Source organism: Sarcophilus harrisii, chromosome 2 (assembly GCF_902635505.1).
Source record: "Sarcophilus harrisii chromosome 2, mSarHar1.11, whole genome shotgun sequence".
Lineage (NCBI taxonomy): Eukaryota > Metazoa > Chordata > Mammalia > Dasyuromorphia > Dasyuridae > Sarcophilus > Sarcophilus harrisii.
Genome location: NC_045427.1, coordinates 629,143,820 through 629,165,830, shown reverse-complemented (window position 1 = coordinate 629,165,830; position 22,011 = coordinate 629,143,820). Strand labels below are relative to the sequence as shown.

The following is a 22,011-nucleotide window of genomic DNA, read 5'->3' as shown; positions in this document are numbered from 1 at the left end:
GGCCCGAGTGTGAAACTTGCCTCTTCTACTTCTATGAGACCTTAAACAATCGACACTCTTCCTGGAGTTTGTTTCTTCCTCTGCTCTAAAGTCTACAACAGCAGCTACCATTTATACAAAGCATTTGCCAAGTACTTGACATGTATTAACTCATTTAACTGGCCCCTCCCCAAACCCCGGGGACTGATCATCTGGTCTGCTCAGCCCTGATCCCCATCCAGGGATGTTATAGAAGAGGAAATTAATTTGGGGGAGCCCAGAACACTCGGTGGCTCTCTCTACCTCTCATTTTCCCAGCATAAACATGCGCAGCCATATAGGCAGAGGACATTACCAGATGCATGTTTTTCCTCCTCTCCATCATGGGGATGAACACATTGGTTCAATTCTAAAAACAGTTTGGTTCCGGTTGGAGAAACCTCCTTGCTCTGCCTGGAACCTCCTTCCCATGTCCCCGTCCCAGAGATCAGGGTCCCCGTTCCTGCCCAGCAGGTCCCCACACACTGAGGTTTGTCACATGTTACTTGGCGTTCAGGGCTGACATCTTGCTCTGATTTGTCTTTCAGGTCCCACAATGAAACTGAAGCGCTTAGCAGTTCTTGAAAAGTACAAAGAAGAAATCGAATCATTTTACAAAGAACCAAACAATTAATCCGGGCTCTTATTCTAGTCTCTGCTGAACAGATGCTGGGGATTCTACTCCCGAGAATCAGGCTATCTTAAAACAGGGGCGCAAAAAGAATCCCCAAGGAATCTGTCACACCTCCAGGAAGGATGGTGTCCGGGCTAGCCACGGCCGCCAGCCTCTGCTCTGCGGTGGGACAACCCGAGGGGCCGGCTTTCACTTGTAGATAAGTAGTTTGAATTCTGTACAATTCTGCGTTACACGTAACAAAGGCACCCACCATAACACCTCTATTCTGATAATCCCCAGGCTCTAATTCCTGTTAGACTTGATGAGCTACAAATCAACACAGCAGAGAGGAAAGGCAGGTTGTGGAAGCGACTCACAACTAACACGCACAATGGCAGGGAGCGTAGACTTGCTTAACCGCCAAGGAGAACGGCTTTCATCCGCTCCCGATCCAAAAGTGCCAGTCCCCAAGGACCAGCACCGCCCTGGTTATGGTGCTTTCCCTAGGACCTAGCGCTTAATGAAGCTGCTGACGTCTCCTTCCTAATGGCCATAATCAAATAAATGTAAAATTTGAACACTAAACAAAGCTTTCAAGGGGACCAAGTATCTGAATACATTCACAGATGATAAAGAACCACCAATCTAGCCTTTCTAGCCCTCACGCGGCTCCTCCGTGTTTCTGAAAGGATTATGGGCCAGATAGAAATGTCATTCGTTTCCAAAACTACTGAAACTACGCTTTGGATGTCTGGAAAATTGTGCAAAAAAGCACCAAAGCACAGGGAGACAAACAGTAACCACCCTGCTACCCACTGATTGGTTCAACACAGGTAGCTAGTGTAGAATATGTAAACTTAACACATAAAAAGCATGGTTTGGTTACCTGGTTGGGATCTCGATGTCGGCTCTGACAGAAATTAAGCAGATATTAGGAACAAGCTGGGCCCAAAGAATTCAAGTGCTAGAAAAACAAACCCTCTTCACAGGGAACACATGCAGACAAATTATACGTGTTTTTAACCAGTTTTTAAAATCTTTATTACTTCGCTGTTTGAACCCAACAGGCACTCTCACAGCTGGCACAATCCAACACAAACACAGAAGCAGCAGGATAAATAAAAGTACATCACAAGCAAGCTGAAGCCCTCATCATGAGAGGGAGGGGGCCCCTTTCCCATAGTGGGGCTGAGACACTCGAACACAATCACTCTGATTGAGAGTACGCTAGCAAGTAGCTGCCATCTTGCTCCCACAGGTTCATGTGAGAGGAATTGGTCAACTATAAGCCCCAAGCTACACTACGGGACCAAAGCAAAATGCAGCACTCACCTAACAAGAGAACTTAACGTTAGATGACAGAAAAATTGCTGCTCCCAATCCCTAAAGCCCTCGGGAAGTTTAGCTGATCTTTAACAGTACGAGGGACATGAGGCAAGGCTTTACCAGTGAACGTGACAATCCAGCCTGCAGCCAGGCAACAAAGTTCTTTGTGTTATTTGTTCGGGGAAGGAAATAACCTGGTGTTCCCTGCAGGAGAATGAACAGAAGTTCCAACATGAGTGAAGCTCTTGGGCTCCTAAATGCAGCCCGAGAGCTGCCTCACGGATGCCCTCAGAGCATGAGCAGGACCCTCTCCGGCCGGGACAGCCGCCTCACTAGCAGGGTAACAGATACAGACCATACATACACATCTAATACAGCAATAGCTCTGGGGCAAGGATGTTCAGCTACTTAGTTCCACTATGCAGAAAGCTTTGCTCACTTAAAATGTACAATAAACATTTGATTCAACAACTGTCGCCCCTTTTTCTTCGCTGAGAAAGCACGACTATAAGCAAAGAAATATTAGCTATCTTAACAAAGAACACCACATGTAACATGTTGGATTAGAATGCTACCTGTCCTGCATAGATTATTTCGTTTTCATAGACAAAAAAATACATCTCTGATTAAATATATCTCGGGTTGGCAATCTTTATTCATGCATATAATAAATCTTTTAGAGCAAATCTCTTTATTTCTTAGCTCACTACACAACTTTAAAACGTATCATCTGTACCCTCTTTGATGCGATTCTCCCAGGAACTTCCTCTCATACCCGTTTATTTTTCTAAGAATGTCATCTTGTGCTATGTTAGTCTCCTGTTTTGTTTCCATTTTACTTTACATGCTCACAGGAAAATAGGGGTTTTCTTTAAAAAGTTAGCTGTTTCTCCTGTTAATTCAGTTTTCTAATATTTACAGCAAGTCTTTCAGTTGAGGAAAAAAACTTAACTGAAGTGTAAAATGGTTTAACAATGGAAAATGACAGGACAGGAATCCATCCTTACAATATATAAAACATTTTCACCGAATAGAGACATTTAATAAATAAAACAATGCATTCGAAAAAAGTCCATTGGAAGCAGGCACCAGAGGGTCACTTGCATCCCTGGGCACAGAATGTATTAAGAAGAGGCCCAATTTAGAATGTTTGCTCTGTCAAGAAATATGCAACCCCAACGTATACGAATGGTAGAGTCTAGAATAGATTTTTCTACTGTGTCCATGAGGAGTGACTGCTGCAAAGTGCCTAATGGGAGAAGCCTTCTCTTAATCTAGGTCTTTGACTCGGCGGCAGATCTCATCTGTGAAGTCCGAGCACTTGGCGTTTCCTCCCAAATCTTTTGTCAAGCTCTGAGAGGAAGGAAAAATGGAAATTAAGGGTGATTTGGTGCACTCTACCCACATGACACCTCTGTGATTCCAGTAAAAATCTCCAAGGCGAGGGGCGGGGAGGGGGAAGAGACCCCACTGACGTCCCAGGGGGAGGAGGGGTTGGGAGGACCAAGGAAAAATTAATGGATGTGAACAGCCTTTTAAAAACAGTTGTCACATATCACAGGGAGGGTTTCTTAAAACTTTACTCTGGGTATAGCAAATGGGGGCTCAATGAACACTCGGTAAGAAAGGACGTTTATGTGAAAGGAAGTCTAAGAAGCTGTGGCTCCAAGGTTTTTCAATAGCCATTAAGAATTTAATTACAGAATAAGATTTTGCTTTCACAACAAATTCAAAATCGACATCTCTGGGCTAAAAAAGGCCATATTTAAAAAAAAAAAAAAAAAAAAAAAAAGGCAATATTAAACTAGCAGTAGGCAGGCCAGCAAGCCCCACTGGTATATTCACTAACAAGGGAGAAATAAGTTTTTATGTAAAATCTCCAGCAAGCTGCAGCCTGGGTCAGGCAGGCTGCTTTGGGGCCCAGAGGACAGGGGCGCAGCAGGAAGCTTTAAGTCATAATAAACTCTGGTAGTTTGGAAGAATCGAACAAGGGCATGAGCCCGACGGAATTCAACCTGCAGGTGATATAAAGGGCAGGCAGGGAGAATCGGCCTTGTCTTTTGTGGGCGGTATTTAAACCCAGTGCCTGGCTCTGAGCAGGGGCTCAGTCAATGATTAAAACTGAACTGGAAGACACTGTCGGCGTCCTCAGCCTGCAACATACAATTAATGATGACTTGGCCTGAAGGGGTTGGGCAAGGGATGGCTGCCTCCTCTGGGGGCCCCAGAGCTGCCCGGGATAAGCTGGGAGAAAGAGGCAGGAGGAGGGGATGCAAGCATGACAGCGCCTCTAGGGCCGTGAGTGACAGTCAGTTGCGGGGAAAAGGCCTTGGCAGAAGGCTGAACACTGGGGGAACCCCCCTTCTCTTCCCACAGCTCTCAGAGGAAGCCAAGACCACTGAAGCAATCTGCAAACAGCATTTCTCCAAGTTCAAAAATGCTGTGCCGTACAGGTGCACACAAGTTCTCGCACAAAATCCCTTTCTGGATAGGGATCCGTTTGGGTTCAGACTGCTACTTAAGTACTAGCTTTAACTTCTCTGGGTCCCAGTTACTCATCGTGTAAAATCACTGCCTGGACAGAAGCCCTGAGGCCAGAGGTCACTGAGCCCCCAGCTAGGAGGCTGGCCCAGAGCAAGGCAGGCCTTCCTGCACTTTACTGCAAGAGGGAAGGAGCTGAATTACTTGCAGGCTCAGGTCCATTCTCACTCTAAAGCCTGGGACTACAGACAAGAAATGAAACTCTTCACACTGAACACAATTTTAATACACATCTGCTGTGGTTTCAATCTCCCACTAAATGATGTCTGCGGCTTTTTGCCCCTTGAGGTATATATACAAGGTATATACAAAGCATTAACATGTACGTCAGTCCTGGGGGGTGGAGTGACTGGCTGCGCGACACACACCAAGACCGGGAGGCACGCTGGCTTGCCCCCAGAGAGGCTGCAGCTCTCTGCCCGTCCTTTGTCCTTGGCCACCCACAATGCCATTCTCAAGGAGGGATCCCTGAGCCCACCAGCCCTGACGAGGAAGGAATGCCCACAAGACCCCCTCCCCCATTATGCCGCCTTTTCTAAGTTATGTAGAGAGCTGCAGGGAATCCAGGCAGCGATTTCCCCGGGCTAACTCAAGAATCGTTTCCTTCTAAGAGGAGGGAGAAGGGGCCAAGGGAGGGCCCACGTCCTCTGGATCCAGGGCATCCATCCAACTAAAGGCTCTGTCGTGCACCCATAGAGAAGTCTGGTGACATCTCAGGACCTTTTTTCAGAATCGTGCTTTCAAGTGATTGAAGAAAAGCTAAATTTCTGATAGAGGTCAGTGGAAATAAACTTGTCTGCTTTTTTCCCACCCGGGTTAAGGACCTTCTGACCCTTCCCCCACAGGCCCCTGCACCCTTGGTTAAGCACAGGCTCCCTCTGTTCAGATATGATGTGCCTCCGGGAAGGGCCCCGGGTGAAAGGCAGGGAGACAGATGCCCCCTTCATCAGGAACATACCTTCCCGTCTTTAATTGTGGCAAAGCAGGCGCTCTCGATCTTTGCCGCGTGGTTGTGCATCCCCATGTGCCGGAGCATCATCACGGCGCTCAGAAGCAGGGCAGTGGGGTTGGCCATGTCCTTCCCAGCAATGTCCGGAGCTGTTCCGTGAACCTGCCGACAAAGGAAATTATTGATCTTTGGGAACGCGTGTAGAATCCAGCGCCCCCACAAGCTGTGAGATGCCGGGTGAGACACCAGACAAACAGTCACCCTTCTTGGGGAGAACGTCAGCATGGCAGCAGAAAGATGGGCCAGAAACCCAGGGCTCCGAGTCCCAAGGTCAGGGGCAAGCGTGGCTCCCAGGTTATTTTCTTCATCTTTGAATGAGGATAAGAATAGGCAAATCCTCGCCCTCCCTAAACAGGAGCCGGCTCGCTCCCTGGGGCCCGGAGAGGACCCCGGCTTTCTGAAGGCTGGGCTGAGGAGTACCGGCTCCATCAGGTGCAACCCTGCGGGGGTGCACAAGGAGGTCTGGCCTGGCCAAAGCGAGGGGGGAGGGGGCCACTGGCCACACTGACGGGAGTGATCCATAGCAGGCGAGGCGCATGCACCTGCGAAGCTGCATCTTTGGGAGTGTTCTCAGGAGGCAGCATGGCTCTCTGCAGGGCGGCAGGACCTCAAGTCCCCACGGGCACAGGCCCAAGCAGGGGCCCAGAGCTCAGACCACTGGGGCCCCGGCCGCCAGGGCAGCTCCTAGTCCTGGGTGCAGGCCCTCTGCTTGTGACCCTGGGCTCCCGTCTGGGCCAGTCCTGTGCATTCACACCCCCGGCAGTCAGCCGAGGGCCCGGCACTCCAGGGGCTCGATGCAGGCTTGTGGGGGATTCAGGTCTGCTCTCACCCTCCTGGCCCGATCCTCCCTTCCAATAAGCACCAACCAACACAGCCTCAGGGCCCTCCCTCCCAGGACACTCTCACTTAGCCGGTTCATTCCCTTTCCTAAAGGCACCAAGAGCTTGACCCGCCTTCCCTAGTCAGGACAACCTCTCGCAGGCTGCAGCTCCCAGTCTTGGCCTGTGTGTGGTGCCGGGCCACTGAACGCCAGCCCCTCAGACATAGGGTGAGCCAGACCATGGGCCTTGAAGGCGCTTGTCAATCCTCCCCGTCACACTTCAGTGGAGCAGTCACTGAGCTCATGTCTCAGTGGGGAAAGCACTAGCTATGGAGCCAGCAGAACTGAGTTCTAATCGTGCTCCAACCCTCCCCGCTGGGATGTGAGACAGACCCTAGTTGAGTCCCGTAGCCTCTTACTCTTAGCCTCCGATGCCTCAGCTACGAAGTGAGAATTCCGACAAGCCCTTGGCCTGGCCGGCAAGAACCAGCACAACCACTTTGGAAAACAATTTCCAATTATGCGAACACAAGTGCCGATGCCATGGAAAGAGCAGAGCCAAGCAAAGCAAAGCTGCCATCGCGCCCACCATGGGGTGGAGAGCACAGCCATCAGTCGCGGATGCCGTGAGAGGGGAAGAGCCCCTCTAGCTCCAAAGAAGAGAAACAAGTCCTGCCCCCCTTCTCTGGAGAGGTGGGGGAGGAGCGCCCACCAGTCTGGTAGTTTGCATTTATTTGCAGGCTTTTTTGATTTATTGCCAAGTCTTGCTATTTTTTTCTCCTCTCTCTTTTCTTTAAAAAATATTACGTGGGGGCAGCTGGGTGGCACAGTGGATAGAGCACTGGCCCTTGAGTCAGGAGGACCCAAGTTCAAATCTGGCCTCAGACACTTAATACTTCTTGGCTGTGTGACCTGGGCAAGTCATGTAACCCCAACTATCTTAGAAAAAACAATTACATGAGTTGGTTCTCTGTGAGAGACAGGACTGCTGGGAGAAATCTGGATGATATAAAGAACAAAGATAACAAAAATATATTTAAAAGAAAAAAAATTACATCTACCTCAAAGGACCATTGTGAAAATCAAATTTTGGTATATCAAGCATTTTGTAAGCCTAATACCAGATGATCTCACACTATATTCTTAAGGCTTTATATGATCTAAGGCAAGTAAGCCAGAGAGAAAAACAATAAAGAAACTTTTCTCAAAAATCAATTAAAATTTCTTTTTTCCAACTAACTTTTGGAAAAACACCTAAGAACATAAAATAGCTAATAAAGCCAAGATCAAATGCAAGCACCAGACACGTCGCATTCTCTTTGGCAACAGATGCAGGGCTCCTCGTGATGGCAACAAGAAGGCCGGGAACATCCACGTTCTGAACCCCAGGGTTTGCTGGGCAGTTCTGGCCTAGAAAGCAGAAGGAAGTTCCAGAGATCCTTACCGATTCAAAGATTGCAATTCCATTAGCGCCAATGTTTCCACTCGGGGTGACACCAAGACCCCCTATCAGGCCAGCACATAAATCACTGAAAAAAAGAATTCTGAAGTAAACTTCCAAAAGGAAACACTCAAAGGGGAGGGGAGCGCCCAGCCCCCAAGTCGTCCTTCCACACTGAGGGAGGGACTCTGTCCTGGGCCACTCTGCACACAACCTGCGGACACTGGGAGGTCACGGGGGAGGGGCACTCGGAGGGAACTTCTATCAGCAGAACAAGCGCGGAGACACTCACCTAAGGATGTCCCCATACAAATTTGGCATCACCAGAACATCAAACTGGGAGGGATCTTGTACCATCTGGAAGAGAACACGTTCGGGCGTTGGTAGAGAGCAAGCACTCTGCCACAAAACCCCCGGCCATAATTCTTAGTACATACTTACATTCAAACATACTGTATCAAGGTACATCTCATTAAATTTAATATCTTTACAGTTTTCTGCAACTTCCCTGCACTTTTGGAGAAAAAGCCCATCTGACATTCGCCTGTAGTTAATCAAATAAAAATTGTTGAAAGCAAAGCCTTAGAGAAAGCAAAAGATTAAAGTTTAAAAGCCAAGCATATCGAGGCATAAATGTTGAGAGCCAACTTCGCTGGTTTCAGTTAGAATTTAATTCAGTTTTAGGTATCTGATGAAATCTAAACTGAGCCAAATATCCCATGGCTCCCAGGCAGTGGAGGAGGGGAGCGGAGACAGAAGCCAAAGGAGCTCCACAGTATTAAAAGGCAGAAGATGAGTCTGATTTATGTCACTCTTACCCTTCAAAGTCTAAGAGGCATCAAATGTTAGAACATTCTGATAGTATGAAAACAGCCTTGAAAAGTCAATTACAAAGTTTTAGATTTTACATACTCGGGAATTTTTCTCGGTTAGGAAAAGGAAACTTTTATATATTTGGAAGTAGTTTTTAGGGGGACAGAGGATTGGGGTTGATTGATACTTCGGTTAATATGGCTAGAAAGCAGCTAGTAGGGAAAGGCAGAATAAGGCAGCAGCTCTCCTGCTTCTCCTGGGGGTCCTTGAGTAGGTGACTGCATTGTAGAGACTTCACTGCTCAGACCACTTTTAACAGAAATCACACTCATGCCTTTCAATGAATGACTGCTTGCCCTTCAATATACCAGTAGCGCTTCAATTCTCCAACTTTTTTTTTTTTTTTCAGCAAATAAGGACACCAGCCAATCAATCCACGTGGGATTGGAGAAGATGGCCTGGTTTCTACTTAATTAGCTGAATGGCTACGGGCCGGTCCTTTTCTTACCTGTAAAATGAGAAGGCTGCACTCCATGGCCAGAGGTACTAAATCCAAGGGCCCGTGATCCTTCTCCTCTGCCTTACTTCCGCAGCCTCATGCCCTCCAACCACCCTTGGCTCCATACTTTTAATTCCCCCTTTGCTACAATAGTTTCCTCTTCTGTAATATGGAGGGGAAGAAGACTTGTTCTACTGACCTCCTTCAAAGGACTACTGGGAGGTCGAAGGAGCCGGTGTGTGTGAAAGCACTTTGTAAACAGGCAAGCTTTTCACAGAACTAAGTTGCTAGAACTGCTACCCCCATCCTGCCATAAATTAACATCATCTCATTAAACTATAGTAAGAGACTCCAGGAAAAGAACTAATTGTTCAGAACTTGCATCCTTAAGAAAATGCTCCAATTCCCCTTCTCAGAGCTTTTAACGAAGTTGTTTTCCCCCTTCAGTCCGAGCCTGGCCCGAATGCCCAGACCACATACATGATATTTGCTTTGTGCACAGCAGTCACGTTGCTCCGGTGATTGTTTCTGGCATACTCAAAGGCAAATTCGGCGATACGTTTGCTCGCCTCTTCAGTAATGAGTTTGATACTCTGCACGACACCATCAACGATCTGTCCAAGGACAAACAAATGGTCTCAGAACTAAGAAGAAGCAAAATGCTCCTAACAATTCCATTCTTCACCCACAAAGACAGGGTGGGACTGCACATTCGGAGCTCTAGCCGCTCCCACGAGGAGCTGACCATCAACACCAATGGTGATGACCTGGTCCTGAGCTCCACAAGGAGCTCCCTTGCCCAAGGCAGACTGGCACCTTCTCCCTAAGGTCACAATAACCAGGGTCACTCAGGCAGGAGCTGGCTTTCTAGCCAATCACCACACCAGCTGGCCATATTTCATAAAAGCCAAAATTGGTGGATTCTGTGATCCTAGTTCACAAACACTAACTTCTAGCTTATACAACTGGTGTAAAGGACATGAAAAAAAAAATCTGTGCTACAACTGGTAACCTGGTTCCTGAGGGAATATCAGAAACACACGTACCACATGCTCAATCCCACTGTATTCGCCTTCGGTGTTCTCCCGAATTGTGACAATATTTACATCCGTGTAAGGGGTTTTATAGCCTTCGATGGAGACACAGGGACGCACATTTGCATAAAGGTCAAAAGTTTTCCGAAGCAGGAGATTCATAGAAGGATGTCCAGCCGCTATTGGTGTCTTTAAAGGGCCTGGAATAAACAAAGAATTCTTAAATGACAAACTAGTTAAGAACAAAATCAAAAGGTGACAACCCTTGTCTCCAGTAACTTTGGGGATTTGTGTTCTTCTCCCTGCTTGTGTTTCTCCAGCACCGGTTCAGAGATGTAATGAGCAGACAGTTTATCCATATTCTTCCACTGACTTCTGGGAAGCACAATGTATTATTCACACTGAATTTGGGGAAACAAATGAGTATTTATCCTCCTTGTGATCTTTCAGTATTTTGCCACACGATGCTAAAAATCCACTGGCCCCCAGGAAAGACACTCAGTTTTCTTGAATAAATTTCTAAACTGGAAAATGGAGTTAATGCTTCCTATATGCCCCTTGCTATATAAGGCATCTGAAATTAGTTGGTCATATTTTAACACTTTTAATGAGGAAAAAAAAAGACAACTACACAAAAAGCAAAACACTCATAACATTGGTGATCCTCCTGTCTCTTTAGAAGAGAATAAAAGATCTGCCAATGCCATTTAGAAATAAGCAACACTGCTGCATTTTGAATTCGTGCCCACTGACTCTCAAGCCAGTGCTGGGGTTAAGGCTAGCTGCAATGGAAATGGAGCAGAAAGGACAGGCGGGCAAGATGCTAAGGTCAAAAAATCCACCAGCCTAGACTAGAGTTAAGAGATGAAAGAGGGAGAAGATCTGATACTAGGACTGGTCTGGATGCAGAAAGTTTGATGGCAGAGTTACAGCAATATCAGAGCCTTCCAGCCTACATGGTTGCAAAAACATCAATAATTCTTAAACAGCAACAGCCAACAAGTGAGCCAATTGTGTTGGTACCAGTGAAAGTTGGAAGAAAGAATGGGGGTAGTGGGAAGGAGGGGAGCTCCACTTGATGGTCCAGGTGATGATTAAGGAGGAAGATTTGCCATCATAGGTGACACAACAATAAGAATCAGAGGCAGCACTCCAAATCAAAGCTGTTTTGACTGTAAGGTCAGAAGTCTTCCCATTACCCCAAACTTCCTCTGCTTCTGTGAAGAAACAGAGGCAGGGAGTGAAGATCATTCTTTGTTTTTAAGAAATCTGACACAGAAAGGGAAGAGAACTATGGGATTAAGACTCAAGGGGTAGCAAGATAGAAGGAAAGTTTTATTTTGGTTAAGGAAAGGGAAAATCAGAATATGTTTGCAGGAAGAAATTTATATGGAAATATAAATATAAATAAAATATAAAATTTTTTTTGAAATCTATATAAAATGTAGATCTACACATACACATACACATACACATACACACACACACATGTATTTCCAAAATTATACCACTTGTAACAAAATTCACTCTCATCAATTGCAGCCATACCTTTCAGTCCCATCTTGTTTTTGTCCATGGATTCTTTGGCTTCGGGAGGGATCATCCACTTTCCTCCAGGTCCTTTAATGGCAGAGACATTTCTCTCTTCCCACTGAATAGGTGCCTAATACCAAAGTATATGTCATTGTGAAGGAGGAATATGTTTGACCAAGACTGGCATGTTATTTTAACGCCTTCAATCCTTTGGTTCTTAAGTGAGTTGGCATTTATCTTCCTGGGAGGTCATGTGAAATTATGTATTTAAAAGGTCATCACAGCCAGTTCCTGCCACAAAACCACTGATCTTACTGTGCTCTCGGCCCATGGCTCAGTATCACACTTGTCATATTACCCACAGTCACTTGGGATATTAGGCCATGATTAACAGCTGCCATATACCCACTCTTCTCTTCCCTACTCTTGCAGAAAGAGCTAAGAAGATTTCTATTTTTAGCTTATGATGAGGAGCATGGGGAGATACTGAAGAATTGTGTAAGTGTGAGATTTGGAGAATTCTAGCTTGCCACTTACCACCTAAGTACTACCCTACTACTTAGAAAAGTCAGTTCATCTCCCTTGGACTCAGTTTCCTCACCTGTAAAATGGGGGGTGGTGCTGGACTTGATAATCTCTGAAGTGCCTTCCAGATCTAACTCTCTCATCTAATGATCTAAGCAATATAGGGGAAAAAGTTAGGAAACATCTCCATTTTCTCTTTCCCCCAGAACAGAATTCCTGATACTAATACTGTCCATTTCATTCAGGCAAAAAAAATTTTTTAAACAACTCTTATCGCTTTATGGTGGGGATTAATGGTTAACGCATTAATGTGTGAATAAATTAAATAAATGGGCTTCATCTGCCTTTAGTTGCTGCTGCTCAATCTCTGGCAGAGATTTTCTCAAAGCTCTTCCTGAACACTGAGGTTAGTGTCCTGGGGATGAGCTTTTCTCTTCATTCTGGCTGGTCCTTGTGTGACAGGGCCAGAGAGGGGGTAGGCCCTACTTGGTGCCCTGGCAGCGTCAAAGAATCTGCTGGATTTTGTGCTCTCAGGAAGTACACACCATGCTGAGGCATCAGAGGTTCTAAGGAAGAGTTGCCATGGACATCATGGCCTCTATTTATAGTCATGTTTAATTTTACTTAGCAGTGACATATAATTAGCAACTATTAAGGCACAAAGCAAAGAGAATATAAGCCTTTAAGATTTCCCAAATGAATGGTGTGTTTAAAAACTATAGTGGGGCTGGGTTTACGCAAAGTATGGATGAGGAATGTTATTTTGACTTGATACTTGCTGCCCATAAGCCAACATGTGGTAGAAAGAACAAGACTTTTTAAATGCTGGCCAGCATTCTCTTAAACTTACACAGAAAACACACCTCCTGCTTACATGTCCAGCAGCTGTATTGATGCCCAAGAGTCAGAGAGAGGGATACAGGAGTCATCGGCTAGCTAAGCAATAAAAATGTTATTTTTAAGCCAAAAATACCTCAGTAGAAGATAAGCTACTAGAGGGTGAGGGCTGGTGGACATTTGTCTTTGCAGCCCCAGTACTTAGCACGATGTCTGGCGGAGAGATAAAAGCTTAAGAAATGCTTGTGGACTGATACAAATGCAGCACATTTTTAAGTAAACTCTGCAGTTATTGCTAATGTTAAGAAACTTCTCATACCTATAGCCCACTCCAACCTTTTAAAAACATATGACAATCCATTAGTTGGAAATGGGTTTTATATGGACTATGACTAAATAATTAGAAATGCTCACATACTTTGGCAGCATCAAAAATCTTCATAACAGAAGCTGAGATTTCTGGTCCAATACCATCTCCTGGGATTAAGGTCACTGTCTGTACCTAAATGTAAAAAACCACCAGAAAATGCAAAATAGACACAGTAAGAGTGTGTAACACAAAAACGAGTTGTATAAGAGAAGCAGAGCCAATGAAGGCTACTTTACCAGCTCCCCAAGAGAGACCAAATGAATTAAACCCAAAATTAAAATTTATATTTAAAAAAACACATTTCCTGAATTGGCTAATGACTTATTAAAACAATAAGGATGACTAGACTATCGAAGACTTTCAAGTCAACTCTTCCCTTGAATTCAGCTTTTTTTTTTTTTTTTGACAAGGACTCTGCTGATGTTCATTAGACAAAGTAATAATTAAGTTACCAAGAAAGCCTTCCCAACACCAGTCCTTTTTCTTTACCGAAGCATGAGGTGGCATAGTCTATATAACAAAACTGAAAAAAGATCTAAGGGTTTCAAAAGTGATCTCGGGCCTTCTCTGAAGGCAAATCTCAAGTACCTGATAAAAGTATTTGAAATTAAATTGGTTTTATTTTAGAAATGTAGATCAACTTTCCCCCACAACATTTAGATCGATTTCTTGGTAAACCATGTTGTCCACTAGAACATTCTGAAGGGAGAATGAGAAATTCCATCATTCAAGAGAAAAAAAAAAATCAAAAGGGACTCTGGGAATTTCTTTCAGTATTACTTTTAAAATAATTACTTCTAGCTAAGAAGCATTTATTTGACAACGTTGCCTTAATTCTGATAGTATGATCTAGAGAGTTTTTAATTTTTCTTTGCCAAAAATGATATCTATGACATTATCTATGTAAAGATTAATACTAAAACGAAAGACAGCAAGTGCAGTCACAAAGCAATGCCAATATGCCAAATGTTCCATCCAAGAAACCAGCATTTTAAGCAAATGGAAAAAATGGCTCAGGGCACAAAAGGAGCTCTGCTGAAATCCAGTAGCTCTTCATCTTTCCAAGTGTACTATGTACTCTAAGTGGGGCACCAGCCCCTTCCCTGTACTCCATGAGCTGCCCTAATAGTCTACTCCAATGAGACTTCTTGATGCTTCTTAGCCCACTATCGCCCTGTATGTCATCAGCAAAGACCTTTGTAAGCTAACATCTACTCTTATTTTGTTCAGACATCTACTCAAAATATACAGCAGGGAGATGACTAAATATTCTGAAAACACAGGCACAAACATTCAATAATGGTAGAAGACTGAGGTGATTCAAGATGCTAAGCCCGAAATGTCATCTTCCGGGGTTTCTGTTTGAAATACCAACTTAGCTATACTTGCAACTCTGGCGGCAGCACTCAGTCTTAACCTTTGCACTAACGGAAAGCTAAGAATCCTTTAGGTTCTTCCTTCCTGTTCTCCCAATAACATTTGATTGACTGTAAATTCCACTGGGTGGTCACTGGATTACAGAAAAGGTCAGAGCCCCTTCCACAGCTGAAAAAGTGAGTCTGATTATATACCTGAGTTTTATGGAAATTTTATACCCTGAGATGTTATTTGGGAGTGCTGGAATTAAGAAACCCAAGTGAGAACATTTAAGGAGAGAATTAAAGGGAAAAAAAGATAGGGAATCACTGACCCACAACCTTAGATTGACTAAAAATGTGGAATCAGTTTTGAAAAGGCACAGGTTTCTCTAATGCTGGGAAGTCTAAAAACAGCAGATTTAAAGTTAAGTAAATGAAACATTAATAACAGACTCAATGATTAAGACTGAAAAAGCAGAAGCTAATCAGGTCTATAAAAGCAGGAGAATTTTCTAAAAGGGAAGTATATCTACTGTTTTTAGGGAAAGTTCAAAAAAAGTGAAGCCAGATTTGAAGGTTCTCAACAACTTTGGTTCCATTTGCACTAGTTTCACAGAAACTACTTTTCAGAGATGAGCTGAAATTATGAAATGTTACCAGGCTCAAGGGGAATTTACATCTATTTTTAAACAGGGCTGGTATGAGATTTTAGTGTGACAGGCCTCCCAGCCAGCTGGAATAGAATTCTTTTAAATGTGCAACTGGCCTGATCAGTTGACATGCAAGTTTGCAAACAAATTTCACTTGTCACCGAATTGTGGGCTTGCCTATGCATCTTTGTAAATGGAAATTAAGTTTTATGCAATAAATGTGTTAAATACCTTTCTTGAGAAACTTCTAAAACAGAAAAATATGAGAGGTACTCACACCACCAGCAAAACCTCGGGTCACCTGTTTTGGGTTGCTGAAGGCCCCCAGCAGCCGAGATACCTAGTATTAACACCCAAAAAGAAGAGTCAGTTATCAAGAACACAGAATACACAGAATTAAAGATAAGGAATCCAGGCTGGTGCATGATAATGCTGAGATTTATACAAATGCAAGAAGCAGTGGATTCAGAGTGATAAGGCAACTCACTTAACTTAATTTACCTTATTATCATATAAAAAGGGAAAGCAGTTTATACATTATCTCAAACCACTAATTTCCTCTCCAATCATAGAGAGCTAGAAGGGAAGCTAGAAGATATAACTAGTCCACTTCTGGACCATGGGAAATGATGGGGATTAAATAATAATAATAAAATGCAAATAACCAAGTATTAAACCTTCTTAGAGGAATTTAGAAATAATATATCATAACAATAGGAATTAAACTATTAAATACCATTTGATTTTTCTGTATTTATCTAGAGGAAGTGATGAAAATGACCTTTACAAAGACTGGAATCCTTAAATCATTTGTTGGTCCAAAGACACACTGGATTAGAGATAAAGTAAATGTATTATAAAGGATAATTAGAAAAAGAACCAAAATGTGGAGTTTAAAACAATGGAAGAGAACTGATGAACAGAGCAGTCAACGCGAGGGAAGAAGCTCTGGAGTTAGAAGCAAAGGACCCGAGTCTGGGATTCCATCTACCTGTGGGTCTCTGGGCTCATTCCTTTACCTTTTTGTACCTCAGTTTCATCATTTGTAAATAGAAGTTGAACCAGATGATCTCTAAGGTTCCATAATTCCCTTAGAAGATTTAAAGAATGGTTTAAAGCATGTGACACATAGATTTTGGAGACTGTATTTCATCCTGCCCAAAGAAAGACCCTGTTCCCTCGACCTTGATTTTCTGCAATATTAATATATTAATTTCTACTAAGAAGTACTAAACAAGAAAGGATAAGAGCACGCTCCTTCTGTTTGGCTTCAGAGGCCAGAACTAGCAATGGTAAGGGGTTGGGGGGAGGGCAGCTTTCAGCTTGGCATGTGGGAAAATTTCATCAGTCTTAGGACTGTCCCAAATTGTATTCTAAGGTGCCGAGTTCTCCATCACTGGAAGTCTTCTGCCCCATTCGGCACAGGTCTAAATAAGCTTCCATGTGTTCCATCCGACACAGAAAATCTATGATTTATCAAAGAAGGGCCCTCTTCTCCTCCAGTACCAGTTTTCTAAGACTGGCAAAGTGATGTTCTCATCAATTGCAAAAGGAAAGGACATAGGCTGTGGGCTGATTTTCTCTTTCAATATTATGTTTTAAAGAGCACTGTGGAAAAACAGTTCCTAATCATCCTATATTCTTTGGGCATAAATATCTAAGAAAAAGCCAGAGTTGTTTTAAAAGATGCCTATGGATACAATACTTTGTGACAACCAGTAATAACTGCCCTTAGGTGTTTACAATTTAGCAACATTCTTCCTTTCCACTCTAAAGTAACAGAGAAGGAACAAAACTTCACAAGTGGCTTTGTGCTCTGGATATAAAGCAGCCAGTCATCTGGCTGCTATGAAGTAAAGGTTATTCTACTAAGCACATATACGTGCTCCTTAAAAATGATTTCCTCCAGTGATTAGCATTTTCAACTGTAGAACATGATTTGTAATCTGTGTCAGGATAGTGAGACTGCTTTGCTCTCTGATACCCCCAGGTAATCAGGTGAGTGTGACCTTTGGCAGTCACTCCCTGTCTCTCATGCCTCTTCTATATGAAAATGAAGGGGCCGGCTCTGCCTTCTAAGCTCTTCCAAGCCTAGCAGCCCATGATGCCGAGTTGACAGGGCTCTGAGGGAACCTCCCAGAACACAAAGACCCCATCTCTTCCCTTCTTTTGGTCACCCCTGAGCTCCCAGCTTCTGAACACATTTGGCAGAATGCTAGGCATTCAAAGCAAGCCCTCAAAGAATACTGGTGTACTGAACCAATCACAGAGAGTTTCCAACAAAGGCCTGAGAGGCCCTAAAGGTGGGAAGGTACAGATTTAGCCATGGGGTCAAGAAGGCTGGGACACAAACTGGTGACCTTCCCTCCAAAGGTCCCAATCTCTCTATGCTGCAGGCGGCTCTCCAGGAGCACAAATGGCCAAACAGCTGGTGATAACCCTTGCTAGGGGAGTGTCCTCACCAGGAGATCCCTTTATCTATTAAATGAGATTCTAAGAAAAAAGTGAAAAGGATTAAAAGGATTTTGGCCTTGGCTTGGACATTGCCTTACCACTCCCTCCCACCCCAACTAGAGGCAGGGACAGGGCTGGAATTCCATTCTCCCTGCTGCCAGAACAGTAAATGCCTTGTTACCATCTCATTAGTGGGTACTAAGTTTCCCAATTAATGCACTGACTTTGACTTGATGATGCCACAAACTGCTGTCCTGGTGGCAAACATCATTATAAGACAACACAAGCCGGCCTCCCAACAAGATCTTCTCCAGGCTGACAGAGGAGCAATGCCCTAGGTGTATGGCCAGGGCCAGTAAGGGGAACTCCTTGTACGAAGAAATCTGAACAACGGTGAGCTTCTCTTTGTCTACCAAATCTGATATCACAGAAAATGTGGCTGATCAAAGAGAAATGTGCCAGGAGTGGCGGAACAGTGTCCTCCCTCCAAGGAATGCCCCAGCTTTGGGCGTGGAACTAAGCAGACCTGACTCCAAGTCCTGGACCCTGAAACTCATTACCTGCATGACCTTGAACCAAACACTTCATTTCTTGGGACTTGTTTCAGTTCCCTCACCTGAAAAAATAAGGGGGTTCACCTAAATGAGCTAAAATGTTCCAACATGAGGTGATTTGGGGATAACTATGTTAGAGGAGGAGGCTAGGGACATCGGGAAAGGAGTCTGTTCTTTATTGCACCAATGATTTGCTGTGCTCTTGATCAAAACAGTTAACCTGTATAGACTTGAGTTTTTATAGAAGCAAAATGCTACCAGCATTTACTATTTTCTTATTCAAAGGCAGAGTCAAAAGTACCAAAAAAACATTTGGAAAACATTGTACTGTCCTTAGGTAGGGGAAAAAAAAGATGCGGGCAAAGTTCAAGTAGCGGGCAAGAAAAGAACAGCAAAACGGTGATCTGAAAAGATCTCCCACTCTGAAGGTCACTAATGCATAAAGGTCCCCAACTGGATACTGACTCAAAAAGAGAAATCTGTAGGCCAGGGAGACCTAAGACAGTATATGAAGCCAAAACTTCACTCTGGACTATGATCAAAAGCCCTGACAAGAAAATTAAAATGTACTACACAAAGATGGGAAAACACAGGGGAGAATCCATATAACAACTGATTGCTTTTAAGTACAGGGCAACCTCTCAGCCTGAGAACTCTAAAAAGGTCTAACTTCTTTATTAGTATCAGGTTATTCTAAAATGAAGAGGCAATAAAGACCCTTTAAAAAGCCAGTGAATAGCGTCAGCCATAGATCCAGTCATGGTTTCCCAAAATGCCCCACCACACCTGAAAAGTGACATCACCGCTCAGTGACATTTCTTTCAGATAATTTGAGCTGGCCGTGCTGAACAGGGATTCAAAGACATCAGAAAACCTAAGGTCAGTTTGGAGAGGAGAAGACGACAAAGGCCTTGATTGGATAAATACACAAAGATGACCTCGTTTTAACCCTTTATTGAGTGAAAATCCCTCTATAGTATCCCTAATAAATGGTCATCCAACTTCTTGAAGAGCTCCAAGTAGCACTATTTCCTAAGCCAACCCACTCAATTCTGGATGCACTCTATTAGTATTCCTTCTACCAAATCTAAAACGGTTTCTCTCATATCCCACTGCTTTCTGGTGCCTCACAGGAGACCTCAGTGCTTGAAGACCGGCATCATGCGCCCCTCCCGGATCTTCCTCCCGCGTTTAGGTGACATGACTTCCAGGTCCTTCACCATTCCAGCTGCCCTCGGAGCTAGCTCATCCATGTATTTCAGAGGGTTCCCCACAGTCAGGACTAAGTACAATGAGTCCCCCGCTCTCAGACTCCATGGGTGCCGGCCTAAAACCCGAGCCTGGCAAGCTCGGGGTCTGACCTAACGGTCGGGATGCTTTTTCTCCTTTGCACGTTCCTGCCTCTGGAACGGGCTCCTACTGCTGCGCTCTATCCTGGGGCGGCCCGTCCCCGCGGGGCAGGCGCCCTCCTGCACAGCCCCAGCTCTACCTTTCGGCCTCGGGCCCGGGGGGCCCCGCCGGGACGGACGGCCCGGCGAGGGGAGGCAGGGAGCCGCGGAAGCTCTGCGGGCCTCGCCCGCGTGACCTTGAGCCTCCGTGGGCTGCCGGGCGGGCTCGGTGGCAAGGGGTTCACTGGAGAGGGGAGGCCGAGGTAGGCATCCCGGCTCGGCGGCTGGCCCGCCCAGAGCCCCTCCCAAAGCGGCGGGGTTGTCCGCGGCCCGGGGCCGCCTTTGCCGGACACGCGTGAGGGCCGGGGACGCGAGGCCGAGGGCTGCGGGCGGTCCGCCCCAGGCCCCCGGCGCTCGCGCCCCCCCCCCGAGCCCGCCCCCGACGCGCCCGGGCCCCGGGGATCACGCCGCGCCGTCCTCGCCCCCTCCCGCGGGGCCCACGCGGCCGCCCCCCCTCCCCGCGCCTCGAGGGCTCCGGGCGCGGCTGTGACCTTGACGCCGCCCCTGGGCCGGGCCGGGCCGGGTCCGGGGGCCGCGCGGCGGGGAGGGCGGCACCCGGAGCCCACGGAAAGACCCGGCGCGGCCTAACTGGAGGCGCAGGGAGCGGGGAGTACGGCCGTGGTGGGGCCGAGGCCGGGGTCGGAGTCGGGGTCGGGGCCAAGCCCGGCCTCCCCACCCCCGGAGCCCCGTGACCCGCGCCCCCGCTGCGCCGAGCCGGGGCTGGGGGCCCGCTGGAGGGGCCGCACGTGCCCCGGGGCCCGGCCCCCCGAGCTCACCTTCGGGATCCACGCGGGACCGGCCATCGCGTCCGCTCGTCCGGGCCCGGCGGCGGCGGCTATGCGCAGACTCGCTCGGGACCGGGGCCCAGGCCCGGCATCGTTCGCAGGCCCCGCCTCCCGGGCCCGGCGCCGGAAACCCCGCCCCCGGAGGAGGGCGGACCAAGGGCCCGAGGTCTTCCCTTCCCTTCTCCTCGCTTCCCCTCCCCTCATCTCGCCGCGGGCTCCTCCCAGTCGGCTCCGGCTCTGCCCCACCGACTGCCCCTCCCCCACCGCCGGCTTGTTTCCCCGGCCAATCCCGGCTCTCCGCGCGAGGTGACGTAAGATCGTTGGAGCGCGCAGGTCTCTTGCCGCTGCGAGCCTCCAAGGAAGAGGGAGGAGAAAGACAAGGAGGCTGGGAGGATGGAGAGAGGAAGGGGCGGGGCGGGGCGGGGCGGGGGCAGGCCGGGCTAGGCCGGCGCGCGCTTAGCCCGGGTGCTCCGGAAAATCCCCCTGGTGCCTTGGAGCGTCCCTAAGCGTCCCTGACCGGGACTTCCGGGCCCCGTGGCTCCCTCCGGCCTCCCCATCCCACGCCGCGAGCAGCACCTGCGGAGGCCCCCCAGGCTCACCGGTGGCTCCAAGAAGCGCGCCCAGCAGCCGCCCCCGGCTGACCAGGCTGAGGTCCCCGAGGTCCCAAGCGGTGCAGACTTCCTCCGCTTCTCCGGGCACCTTCCGCTTCCCAGAGCGAAGGCTCAGCCCGAGCCCCGTCAGTAACCCCCGGCAAGGTGTCCCGGGGGAGTAGCGTCCGCCACGTGGTCACGATCCCCGCGCCTTGTCCCCACCGGAGCCCCCGTTCCTCCCACAGGACTCTCTCTGTGCCCCCCCCCCCGTGTCCGCGACCCCCCAGACCGGAGCCAGTGGCGGGTCCCAAAGAGCTGCCCCTGCGGGCGTGCCAGATTTGGGAACGATCGGTCGGGCGCCAGCCCTTTTCTGGCAGCGCTGAGCGGGCTCCCCTTGCCAACAGCAGTTCCTGCCGCCGAGGCCGGTCAGCCCGTGTCTGTGCCTTGCCTCCCCGGCCTCCCTGGGCAGATTGAGACCGGTTCTGGTCCAGCTGACGGAGGGACGGGAACAGCCGTTTGGGTGGCGGGTGGAGCAGGGGCTTAGAGCTTGGCCATCGAAGAGACCGGGGGGCTCCCCGGGCCAGCATTTCAGGGTCCCAGGAAGCAAGAGGGGGCGTCTGTGGGACGCCCTTCGAGGTTCTCGTGGCAAAGATTCTGCCGTGGCTGGCCTTTCCCTTCTCCGGCTTGTTTTACGTGTGAGGACACTGGGGCGAGCAGCTGAAGCGCCGCGGCCAGTCCTTGTCTGAGACCAGCTTTGCGCTCTGTTCGGGACTCCAGAGCCAGCGCGCTG

At 47.3% G+C, this 22,011-nt stretch overlaps 2 protein-coding genes across 5 annotated transcripts in view; one reads left to right on the top strand and one right to left on the bottom strand.

Annotated features, from left to right (window-relative positions):
- ACSBG1 (acyl-CoA synthetase bubblegum family member 1) overlaps positions 1 to 1,988 on the top strand; it is a 98,328-nt gene extending 96,340 nt beyond the window's left edge. For all 3 annotated transcript variants that reach the window (XM_031956768.1, XM_031956770.1, XM_031956769.1), the window contains one exon: positions 567 to 1,988. In XM_031956768.1, the coding sequence (XP_031812628.1) occupies positions 567 to 652 (86 nt within the window). In that variant the 3' untranslated portion in view covers positions 653 to 1,988. The remainder of the gene's footprint in view (positions 1 to 566) is intronic.
- A 598-nt stretch (positions 1,989 to 2,586) lies between these two features.
- IDH3A (isocitrate dehydrogenase (NAD(+)) 3 catalytic subunit alpha) lies at positions 2,587 to 20,853 on the bottom strand. 2 transcript variants are annotated; one of them, XM_031956771.1, is made up of 11 exons: positions 20,623 to 20,853; positions 15,668 to 15,730; positions 13,431 to 13,514; positions 11,666 to 11,780; positions 10,130 to 10,317; positions 9,564 to 9,697; positions 8,213 to 8,315; positions 8,064 to 8,128; positions 7,775 to 7,859; positions 5,460 to 5,612; positions 2,587 to 3,313 (listed from the first exon to the last, which is right to left on the bottom strand). In XM_031956771.1, the coding sequence occupies exons 1-11, from the start codon at positions 20,833 to 20,835 to the stop codon at positions 3,230 to 3,232; spliced, it is 1,287 nt and encodes a 428-aa protein (XP_031812631.1). In that variant the 5' UTR covers positions 20,836 to 20,853; the 3' UTR covers positions 2,587 to 3,229. The 2 variants fall into 2 exon arrangements, with proteins under 2 accessions (XP_031812631.1, XP_031812632.1); XM_031956772.1 differs by having other exon boundaries at positions 15,692 to 15,730; positions 20,623 to 20,816.
- Positions 20,854 to 22,011: the final 1,158 nt, after the last annotated feature.